The 12,237-nt window shown below is 36.5% G+C and overlaps 2 protein-coding genes across 2 annotated transcripts in view; both read right to left on the bottom strand.

Moving 5' to 3' along the window:
* The window catches only part of LOC120432427 (AP-1 complex subunit gamma-1), a 67,381-nt gene extending 63,142 nt beyond the window's left edge, over window positions 1-4,239 (bottom strand). Inside the window, exon 1 of the mRNA XM_039597632.2 lies at window positions 3,969-4,239. The gene's annotated coding sequence lies outside the window, so the exon portion shown is untranslated. The remainder of the gene's footprint in view (window positions 1-3,968) is intronic.
* Window positions 4,240-9,147: 4,908 nt separating this feature from the next.
* On the bottom strand, window positions 9,148-11,750 carry LOC120432440 (T-complex protein 1 subunit epsilon). Its single transcript, XM_039597658.2, has 3 exons — window positions 11,668-11,750; window positions 11,434-11,600; window positions 9,148-11,033 (listed from the first exon to the last, which is right to left on the bottom strand). The coding sequence occupies exons 2-3, from the start codon at window positions 11,539-11,541 to the stop codon at window positions 9,519-9,521; spliced, it is 1,623 nt and encodes a 540-aa protein (XP_039453592.1). The 5' UTR covers window positions 11,542-11,600; window positions 11,668-11,750; the 3' UTR covers window positions 9,148-9,518.
* Between the last annotated feature and the right edge of the window lie 487 nt (window positions 11,751-12,237).

The raw sequence follows: 12,237 nt of genomic DNA, 5'->3' as shown, positions 1-12,237 counted from the left end.
TAAATTGCCTTTTTAATAATTGAATGGGAAATTATCTCAAAATGTTTTGCCTTCCTCACCTTACTGAGGAAAGGCTAAAAAATCACTCGAAAAATGAACTTCTTAATTTGACATCGTAGACCCACCTTCACGTATACCTATCGACTCAGAATCATGTTCTGAGCAAATGTCTGTGTGGATGTGTGTAGGTGGGTGGACAAAAAAATTGTCACTCGAATATCTCCGGACTGGATGAACGGATTTAGACCGTATTAGTCTCATTCGATCCGTCTTGGGGTCCCATAGGTCTCTATTTAAAATCAGCAAGTTTAGTTAAGTACTTCAAAAGTTATGCTAAAAAAACGATTTTGGCGTATGTCCGGAAGATTGTAAAAAGGGTGGTTTTTGTGAGAAATCCTGTCATGTTATACATTTTCAGAAAGGTATTAAAAAGACCTTTCCAATGAGCCCAAAACATTGAAGATCTGATAACCCTATCAAAAGTTAATAGCACTTAAGTGTTATTTATACACTTTTTGGAGGCCGGATCTCAGATATTTCAGTAAAAATGATGTCCGGGTCCATCATGCGACCCATCGTTAGTTAGATAATCTAAAACATCAAGGATCTGACAATCCTATCAAAAGTTATTGGCACTTAAGTGTTATTTATACACTTTTTGGAGGCCGGATCTCAGATATTTCAGTAAAAATGATGTCCGGGTCCATCATGCGACCCATCGTTAGTTAGATAATCAAAAGACCTTTCAAATGAGCCTAAAACATCAAGGATCTGACAATCCTATCAAAAGTTATTGGCACTTAATTGTTATTTATACACTTTTTGGAGGCCGGATCTCAGATATTTCAGTAAAAATGATGTCCGGGTCCATCATGCGACCCATCGTTAGTTAGATAATCGAAAGACCTTTCAAATGAGCCTAAAACATCAAGGATCTGACAATCCTATCAAAAGTTATTGGCACTTAAGTGTTATTTATACACTTTTTGGAGGCCGGATCTCAGATATTTCAGTAAAAATGATGTCCGGGTCCATCATGCGACCCATCGTTAGTTAGACTTTTTAGAGGTTGGATTTCAGATATTGTGATAAAAATATTGTCTGAATCTTCCATGCGAACTATCGTTGGATAGGTTTTTTTTATCAGACCTTGCCGATGAGCCAGAAATATTGATGGTCTGCGAACCATATCAAAAGAAATGAGTAATAAAGTTGATTTGTTAAACATGTTAAGGGGGAATGTTGCTATTTTTACTGAATGTATTGACTTTATGAATATGAGGAAGGCACCAACCACCTAAAGGTGGATTAAGTAACGTTTTTTTTATATTTATACATCTTAAACTTTCTGTTCAATAGGTCCAAAATAGATACTAGGTCCAAATTAGGGACATCACCCTATATAAACAAAAAGCAGATATCATACAATTAATACCATCACAATTTGTATAAAAACGGAGTTCTGAATTGTCTTTGTAAATAAAAACAGCTTGAGCTTTTTTCTAGATTTTACCGAATATTTGGCGTTTGATTTTTTTAAGGTATTATTTTGAATGTTTTACATTTGAATTGTATTTATTTGTGTATTATTTTACATGAAATTTATGAAAAAATAGATTTTGTATTTGTTTGAAAAACTCCACGGTTCAATTCCCGGAGCAAAAAAGTAACGGAATCAGGTGGGGTTTAACACACATACACGCACACATTATAACTATACATATTTTAAAGCGCTTTAGTACGGTATGTCCTCGCCTCCATCCTCCTTAGATGATGCTGTGCAATATACAATGATCCGTTCATAAAACCTGGCTCATGAGATTAATGCATGGCAGTGGGTTGGCCTTGTCTTCCATTAGATTAGATTAATGTTTTGAAAATAAGTATTATTATTTTTAATATGACATTTGTTCTTTTTAAATATATTTTGTTTTTTTTTTATTTTCTATGTCTATTAGAAATTAAGAATTTTTTTTTTTATATCTGTTCTAAAGCTTAAAAATTACTTTTTTTTTAATTTAAAAATCGAAAATTATAGGATTAATCAATTTTAACAGGATTGGATCGCTTTGCCAGTATTAGAGCTTTTAGTCTGTGATTCTCTGTAAAAAAGATTTTTATATTTGAGGTTTCAGATTCGTAGATATAGGGGAAAACCATATAATTCCTTCCGGCTTCTAATGTTGGCATATAATTATTTTGACGTTAAATTACCGTCAGTGGGGGTGACATTGGGTCTGGGGGGTGAGATTGGGTCAAAGTGATTTTTTACGGATTTTACCATTTCTCAGATTCTTCTCAATGAAACTGAATTCTGTTAAAAGGGTTGTGTAGGGGACATCTTAAGATGACTTCGCTGAAAAAATCTCGTTCCTAGAGCAAATCCTGTTATTTTGACAGCTGTCTAAAGTTGAGGTACGTTTTTGGCCAAAAATGAACTCTTGAAAAATCATTTTTCTAAATTTTTTGTTGGGATTGCTCGAAAACTACCCAAATGTTTGAAAATCTCCACTTCAAACATTGTAGCATGTCAATACGATTCCTTCGAACAAGAAACACTGTTGGATGACTTGTTTTTACCATATCGTTGTATTTGAGCATCATTTTAGTTTCATTTGACCCAATGTCACCCCCTCTAAGGGGTGAGATTGGGTCAATTTTCAAACTATTGGCATTTAAGGTAGTGTTCATCAAAATCCACCATATTTTGGGAAAATGTTAGTAAACTATCTAAGAACAAATCTACGTTGAAAGATTTTCGATGTTATTTAAATTGTTTTTGTTATTAAGTAATTACGAGAGGTGTATCGTTTTTCGACCCATAGTCACCCCCACTGACGGTACATCTTCTATAAATCGTTTTAACCTGATTTAAAGTAATAAATAGCTTAGTGAGAACTTAACAAGCATGCTTTTTTTTCTCAAAAGTTTGGCTTTTGTGGATTCAACAAGAAATCTTGATGCCTATCAAACCAAACAATACAATTCATTGGAAAGCAATCCAACCGAAAAAAAAGCCATGCCCATATTTCCAACAACAACATCAGCTCGCAAAACGCAAACAGAGAATTGAGGAGAGAAATGAAAAAAAAACCCTACTTGAAGTGGAACTGCTGCTCATTTTCGGAGGAACCACGACAGACACAAAAAAAAATAAACGCGATTCCAATTCCAATTTCCAACTCCAAAAAGCCAGAGGAGACACTCTCATCGTCGTCGGACCCATTATTGTTTACTTTCACTCGTCGCCACCACCGTTCCTCTTTGCGGGGTCGAATCGACTACCAAATAAAGGCACTTCTCCTTCGACCTCAACTCAACTTGACAACTCGAGAGGTTCATACAAATGGTCAAATTATGGTCCAATTTCTTGAAGTCGATGCCGTTCCGACTTCGTCGGAACCTGCCCTGACGTCACGAGGACGGTGTCAGATTTTTCCAACTGGCAATCAATTCCAATTAGTGAATGGATTCTAAATTAAAAACTTGAGAAAGGAGGTTCCAGAAGGAAGAGGAGAAGGTGGCAGACACTTTTGGTCTGGCCAAGCCTCGCCGTCCAAACAATTAAAAGGTGTTTGCGTTGTGGTTGCTTCCGGTCACTGCTTCCTGCTGGAAGTTGCGCTGTCACTAGTTCCGGACCACGTCCCCACAAAACTGGTTTTTCGATGTTTTTCTTCCTCCGGAAGGTTTGGTCACGGGAAAACAGATTTTGCTGTGAAACTCAATGATTTCTTCGTGCAATTTCTTCGGAATTCTCTTCGTGGTCACCTTCCGCACCGATTCCACCCGATCCGGAACGATTCCCCAACCTGTTCCGGCCACTTTCAGCACAAATTTCACTATTTTTGCTCGTTCAAGCCTCGAAACAACACTCTGACAGACAACTTCTCCTTCCGAGCTGGTGTGTCACTTTGGGCCACAAAACTCTTGCTCACTTGCTCACGAGCCCCCCCACAAACCAAACTCACGTCTCACCGGAACGGTTCTCCGACGACGAAAAGGAAAAATCACCCCCAGAAAAAAGAACGGGGAATCCGCTGCTGGAGGTGGCCACTTCTTCCGCCACGTCGTCACCTTCAACCGGAACACTTGCGAATGGGAATCAACGTGGAAATGTCACGCGAAACGTCTCGATTTCAAAACGGAGTGGCCACCAAAAACTCGCACACGAACGAACGGACACGGACCCGATCACACGAAAAATTTCCTTCGAATGAGCAGGCTGCGGACGGATTGATGACACGGTCGACGGCGACGACTTTGCGAGTTGCGTGGGATGGAAAGAGATGGAGCGCGAGTGACGTTTGGCAGGTTGACGCGCGAGCTGTCATGGAGGAGCGTTTGCGAAAGAGGCGTTTGTTGACGTTTGAGGAAAGCGTTAGCAGCACTGAGAAATTATTAATAATAGGGTTCTAAAGTCCTATTTTAGATTTTTTTCATTTCAAATAAAGAAGATCTGACTACCCTATCATAAGTTACAAGCACTTAAGTGCTATTTATACACTTTTTAGAGGCCAGATATCCGATAATTCGATGAAAGTGACGTCCACCAACGTCCATTACGCGACCCTTCGTTAGTTAGATACACTGAAACCCCGATGGTTTGACACCAACTGTTGTTAAACGAACGGAGTCACTTTTAAGTTTTACACCCTCTTTACACAGAGCTCACATTTACTAACAAACGTTTTGTTTGATAGTATGTGTGAGTCCCGTGTAAAAGTGACAGTTCCGTCCGCAGCCTGCTCTTCGGATAAACGAGTCTGGACTGTATCGGTTTTTGAAAATTTTGAAGTTTAGAACAACTTTAAAAAAACCTTTTTAGTAAATGACTTTTGTATTTTTATTTTTTTTAGGAGAGACATACCATCCTGCATATTTCGTGAGTTTTTTTGTTTTTTTTTGTAACATCTTAAGGTGAAGCTGTGATCATTTTCGGAGATAATTAATCATCACTCTAAAATATTCTCTACTAAATTCAATTTAACTAATTTCAACACCAAAATGAATCAGCATGTGCCGGTAAATACCTTCTTGAAGCCATTGAAGGAATTTTTCATCTAAATCAAATGTGTCTCAAAATTTATATAATTTTGTGGAACAATCATTGACGTCCTAGTTGGCAATCATTGATTAATGACGATTTCCATAACTTCGCAAGGAATGGGATAATCGTTACCAAAAAGTATCAGCATGTGTAGAGCACTATTCTAAACAACTTGTAGAAGGAATTTTGTCAAAATATTGATAGCGACGCAAAATTTATATCTTTGAACGAAAAATCATGGCAATGATAGAAGTCTTCACGTTAAGCCATTTCCTAAAAAAAATTGAGCGAAAAAAAATCGATACATCACCTACGAATTTATCTTTTCAACTCAAAAATCGGAAAATCTCTTGAAAATGGCGTGTATTTTTCTTTCTATGTATTTTCAGAAAGCCCGTCCAATTTCCTACAAGTCTGTCTTTGACCACTTTCTGATACGATGCAACGGCTTCGAGATAAATAGGTACAGTAACTAATAAATTACGGAATACAAAAATGGCTTTTATAAGCCTAAAATACCATATCTACAAAGTTTTATTGAAATCGGAGAGGGTGTGGAACAAAAGTACCAGTAAAATTCCAATTTTAGAATCTATTTTTTTTGGTATTTCAAGATTTGAATAATTTTTGTTTTTTTGGAAACTAAAAAATTAAAAATGTTGGAATTTTTGAGTTAGAAATCGAAAATTCTAACATTTTTAAATTTGTCATTCAAGAATTTCGGAACTTAAAAATTTAAGAATTAAATAAGCACAAAAATTAGATTTGAAGAATTAAAGAATTTTAGAAATTGAGAACTTAAGATTTTTTTAATTTTAATATTTTGTAGCTTTGTAATATAATAATTTTTAAATTTTATAATTTTAGAATCTTAATTCCCGGCTCGGCCCAACTGGCGTCCATTATCTTTGATTACAAAACAAAATCAATCACTTTAGAGCATTTTTGAAGCCCTTAAAAGGTCAGGGACCTAAACTTTAATAACAAAAAATGATTCGGTTGTCCAAAAAGAAATGATGAAGAGGACTTTAGATAAACGAGTACGAAGTGCGGTAATTTTATGAACTTTTGAATTTAGGAATTTATGGATTTAAGAAGTTAAAGATTTAAGAACTTAAGAATTTAGGAATTTAAGATAAAGCGAATCAATGAAATAAGGATTTGAAGGATCTTAAAATTGTTGAATGTTGAAATATGTTTCAAGAGTTAAGGATTTTTATAATTGAAAATTTTTAAAATTTAAGATTTTTTTAGAGTTTAGTAATTTAAGAATTCATTAATTTCAGAAATTTTACTTTTTCAGAATTTTTCAATTAAAAAATATTGAAGTTTAACAATTTTGAAAATGTGGAATTCAATAATAATTATTTATAAATTTCAGAAAATTTTTAATTTAAAATTTGTTAAGAATTTATTAATTACAGAACTGCACAATTTCATTATTATTAAAATTAACTATTTCTAAATTTAAGAATGTTAGAATTTTCAAATATTAGAAATTTAGAATTTTATAATTTTAAAATAAAATGATTTCATTATTTTAAAACATATAAATATCACAATTTTGACATTTGAGAAATTAAGAATTTAAAAATTGAAGATTCTTGAGAATTAAATAATTTTAGAATGTGGAAAATTTAGAATAATAGAATTTAAGATTTTTGAAATTTAAAGAATTGAAAAAAAATTAAGAATTATTTTAAAACATATCATTTTTACAATTTCAGAGTCGTGGAATTTAAGAACTTTAGAATCAAAAAATAAATTCAGAAACTAATATTTTTTAATTTTAGAATATTTAAAGTATTAGAATTTAAGAGTACAGGATTTTACTAATTGAACAATTTTAAAATTTTTTTTTTTTAGAGTTTAGTAATTTAAGAACTAAAGAATTTATTAATTTGAGAAATTTCACATTTTCAGAATATCATTATTTAAAAATATTATAGTTTAACAATTTTCAAATTGTTGAATTTAATAATTTATAAATTTCATAAATTTTTAATTAAAAATTTGAATTTAAGATAGAGTGAAAAATTTTAAGAATCCAAAAATTCTAGAATTTTGAAACGTGTAAATATTTGAATTCAGGAATTTAATAATTGAACAATTTTAATATTTAAAATTTCACGAATTTTGAGATTTTTTATAAGAGTTTAGTTATTTAAGAATTCAAGAATTTATCAATTTCAGAAACTTCACATTTTCAGAATTTCATTTTCTATATATATAAAAAATTTCGACGGTTTTGTTCGAACGCGAATCAATTCAACACGGAACGTCGGATCGAGGTGCTCTTTGTTGCGTTGGGTTCGTATAAGTCCAAGGAAGGTTCTTACGCCAAAAAGTTACAACTTTGGCCATTCTGGAACCGATTCCGGAAAATCTGTGGATTGTATGGGAAAAGTTACCTAAACTCAAACTTAGATCACAGGAGGCTGAATTAGCAAACAAGCAAGAAACGTCAGGAAACCAAACAAGGGCTAGCGAAGTTTGCCGGGAAGAGCTTGTTTAAATATAAAAAAAATTACAATTTTAAAATTTTTGAATTTAAGAATTTATAAATATCAGAAATTTTTAATTTAAAATTTGATAAAAATTTATGAATTACAGAACTTCTTATTTTCATTATTATTAAAATTAGTTATTTTAAAATGTTAGATTTAGAAATTCTTAATTTTCAAAATTTTATGATTTTAGAATAAAAGAATTTTCTTATTTTAAAACATATTAATGTCACAATTTTGACATTTAAGAACTTAAGAATTTATTAATTTTAGAATGTTGGAAATTACACATCAAGCAGATCTTTTGCATCAAGATTTTTGTTACAGACATTTTAGTATCTTCAAAACTACGGGAACCATCAATATATTTTTTTATATTTTTTATTACAGCAAAGTTCGTTTATTTCAACAATCAGATTGTTTCAGAATTGGGATCGTAAGTTTGGCAATATTGAAATAAGAAGACAACAACTTCATTAATTAAAAAAAAAAGAATTATTTTTAAACGTATCATTTTTACAATTTTAGAGTTGTGGAATTTAAGAACTTTAAAATCAAAAAATAAATTCAGAAATTCAATATTTTTTTTAATTTTAGAACGTTGTTTAATGATTTAGAAATTATGAATTTAAGAATTTCTTCATTTCACAGCCTTAACTTTTATAATTTAAGGAGGTTAGAATTTTAGAATAGAAGAATTATATAATTTTTAAATACATTTTATAATAAATGAATCTAAAATTTTAGTATTTAGACATTTGAGAACATAAGAATTTCAGATTTCTTTTTTAATTTAAGATTGTTAGAAATTTAGAATTAAAGAAGTTGTGTAGAAATTTAGAATTTCAGAAATTGTAGAATTAAAAAAATACAGTTTTCGGATTCAAGAACTTGAGATTTTTTTTAAGAATTCAGAAAATTAAGAGCTGTGTTATTTTGGAATCAAATAATTACCGCGCGTCTTTTTGAACTCCAAACTAGCTTTAAAATAAGAAAATTTCTTGAAATTTTCAAATCTTTTCAACTAATATAATTTACAATTCTAAACATCAAGCACAAAACACCAAATAAATAAATACTGTAGCGACTGTAAATCTTCCTGAATAAATACAATTAAAAAAATGTAGACTTATTTCTAAACCATTAAAACAAAACGGTAAATATAAAAAAAATAGCTTGAGGAATTTTTCTTTCCTTGAAAATAGTTTTTTAATTTTCTTTCAATAATTTTATCGACAATAAAAAAAAATATAAGGTCGATTTTTATAAATTACAATTTGAACTTCAAACAGAGAGATTGAACAAAGGCAAGTTTTACCATTTCCTCACATCAAGTTGTAAGTTCTCGAAAAATATTAGGCGTTTTGAACTAATTCTTCTACAACAGTTTTAATTAGGATGTCAGTAAAACTGATAAAAAATCAAATTTTACGCCATTTGGTCAAGTCGAGTAAGGCGTGGTAAAGTAAATCGTAAAATTCTCGATTATGCTCTGAGCGGAAAAGAATCGAAGTTTACTTTTTAAGGGTAGAGTTTATAACTATAATTTCTGGGACTTTCTTTCATTTCACGCTTCACCAAAACAATCCCGTCTATGTGTGTGTGTAGTATGGGGTTTGAGTTTTATTATTAAACCTTGCTTGTAAGTAAGTAAACGAATAGTGTGTAGTTTATAAAGCACTTAACTCCTACGATCCTTGACGGTCGTTCGGAAAGCTAGCTTTTAGCGTAATGCATTGTTGCGACGAGAATCTTACGGATAATGTTGTTCTTTTTGCTGCTTTTGCTGCTCTCTTACATACCGTTCCTTAATGGGGTTTATTGTTAGGTGAAAAGAGTTTTGGGTGCGCATGAAAGAAGAAGATTAGAGATGTTAAGATTTGCTTAGATTCCTCGGGAATAGGAGAAACGAAGCGCGCGCGCAGCACAAAAAAAATACGATGCAAATGAAGAATGACGCGAAATTATTTGTCCGCGGGCGTTCTGACGTCGTCGATCTTGAGGATCATCTTGACGAGCTGGGTGGCGAGCAGAATCTGCTGCTTCTTGGAGTGCAGCGACTCGATCACGTGGTGCTCCTTCATGTCGGAGTTGCCGCTGAGCATGCAGTCGACGCCGAGGGTGGTGCTGTTTTCGGCGACCTGGCGGGACTTGAGCTCGGACAGGGTTTCGATCGGGAGCAGGCCACTGTTTTCGGCGAGGGCGAGTGGGACCGATTCCAGGGCGACGCTGAACGAGCGGAACGCGTACTGTTCCAGGGTCGAGAGTTGGTCGGCCTCGCGGGCGACGGCGAGGGAGCAGCTGATTTCGGCGGCTCCGCCACCGTAGACTATGCGGGAGTCCTTGATGAGGGAACGGACGACGCACAGGGCGTCGTGGATGGAGCGCTTGGCTTCGGCGGTGATCATTTGGTTGCCACCGCGGATGAGGATGGTGACGGCGCGGGTGTTTTTGCAGTCTTCGATGATCAGCATCTTGTCCTTGGTGGTGCCGAAGCTGAGCTCGCGAACGACGCCGGCTTGGCCGAGCTTGTCGGCGGTGAGTTCCTCGAAGCGGGGCACGATTCTGCCGCCGGTGGCGATGGCGATCAGTTCGATTTCTGGACCTCCGACCCAGCGGACGGCCGGCAGTTCCTGCTGCAGCAGCAGATGGTTCGCCTCGTCGTCGAATCCCCACTGGCAGATGGCCAGGGTTGCGCCAGCGTCCTTGACCTGCTTGACCATGCTCAGGAACTTTTCCTGCTCGTACTCGCGCAGCTTGCGGTAGTCCTCGGCCGAGGTCACATCGAGCTTATGCTTGGTCTTGGGCTTCGGCGGCTCGAACGGGCAGGTCAGGATGGCCAGCTTGACATCCTTCAAGACTTTGGGCATCTGCGAGTGCGACATGGTCTTGTCCACGACGACGCCCTTCACCAGGCAAGTGTCCTCCATGCGACCTCCCACCTTGCACTCCAGCTTGATCAGCTCAAAGTTGACGTCCTTCTTCTCCAAATCGGCCACGGTCAGCACCGCGTCCACGGCAATCTCCGCCATCTGCCGGTGGCACTTGTTCACGATCTTGCTGCCCAGAGTCGTCATCGCCACCTGAACCAACGGTTCCTTGTTGTCCAGCGAAATCGGGAACGGACTGGCGATCGAGTCCAGATGCTTGATCGCGCACTGCGCCGCCAGCTCGAACCCATCGGCAATACGAATCGGATGAATTCCTCGGTCCAGCAGCGACTCGGCCTGTTCCAACAGCGCACCGGCCAACACCACAACCCCGGTCGTTCCGTCACCGATCTCGTCGTCCTGCGACTGCGACAGCTGCACCATCAGCTTGCCAATCTCGTGGTCGACGTCCATCAGCTTCAGAATGGTGGCACCGTCGTTGGTGACCGTTACTTCGCCATCCCCGGACACCATCATCTTGTCCAGGCCCTTCGGCCCGAGCGACGTACGGATGGTGGAGGCGATCTGCCGACCGGCGGTGATGTGGCTCTGAAAGGAAAAAAAAACTAATTTGAGACTTCTCACTAGCATCAATAACTAACCACCCACGGTGGAGATGCCCTAAGCAAGAAATAACAGAACCATGAAAAGTGAGGTTAGGTCGTAATTATTCCATCCGGCTGTGAGGAAAAAATGCGATTTCCACCCAAATTAGCAGTTATTCTTGGTGAAAATTTGTGAAATCGATGAAAATGCTCTCAAACTAGTCAATTTAAGTAATTTTAATGCAAAAACTGAAGTTTCTACCACAAAATTCAACGAAACTTCCAGATGCCATCCAAGCAAACATCTTCCTACGCAAAGAAAGGAAAAAAGTCATGTTTTGGGACCATGTGATAAATCAACGTCCCAAAAACCCACTCAAAAAACCGCCCCAATTTCAACCTACCTTGATGGCCTCGTTGCCGGTGAGCCGCTTCTGGTTCTCCTGGTCGCGCAGGATGATGAAGGGCCGGCCGTACTCGTCGAACGCGATCGATCCCGGTAAGGACATCATCTTGGGGCCGGCTAGTTTTTTCTACTGCCGGGAAAGGGTTTCAAGTCAGCTGGACGAGTCTGCAGGAAAAACGCAAGCAAGTTAGAACTTTTTTAAATTTTCACACCTTTTTCTGAAAAAACGCACCACACGCGAGAATTTTTCCTTTCCGCCGTGCTCGCGTGATGACTGATGAATCGAACTGTTTCGAGTCCGGGATCAAAGAGGGGGAGCGATTTTGACGCAGGGCGAACAGCCTGAAATGAGTCATGTTTTTCGCTGCGTTTGACAGATGGCGGGGTGAGTTGAATTTTTCAGCAGGGTTGCGCGAAAGGTCTTTTTTTTCGGGGGTGAGGCGAGAAATGATGCGACAAAAAGATTCGAAGTTTTTTTTATTATAGTGGTTTTAAATAGAGTCGAGTAAATTAAAAAAGGCGATTTGAAACTTTAAAATTTTAAATTCTTGCCGAATTCTGGCAGAATTAGATTTGTTGGCATTTTTCGTGACAGAACAGCGGTGCTGGTTTCGGAGAGTTTTGAAAATTGCATAGCAACTTGACAGAAGTTTTAATTGTATATTGCCAATTAAAAATCTTGATAATCAGCTTATTTAGCGCAAAATACGAGCAACGTGCCGAATCACAAACTTATTACGTTAAAAATTGGGGCCTTATCAAGATCACAAAAGTGAATGTGCTCGCATGTGCCCTATAAATA

Source organism: Culex pipiens, chromosome 2 (genome assembly GCF_016801865.2).
Source record: "Culex pipiens pallens isolate TS chromosome 2, TS_CPP_V2, whole genome shotgun sequence".
NCBI lineage: Eukaryota > Metazoa > Arthropoda > Insecta > Diptera > Culicidae > Culex > Culex pipiens.
Note: the sequence above shows the minus strand (reverse complement) of the source record. Positions and strands in the feature narration are given on the sequence as shown.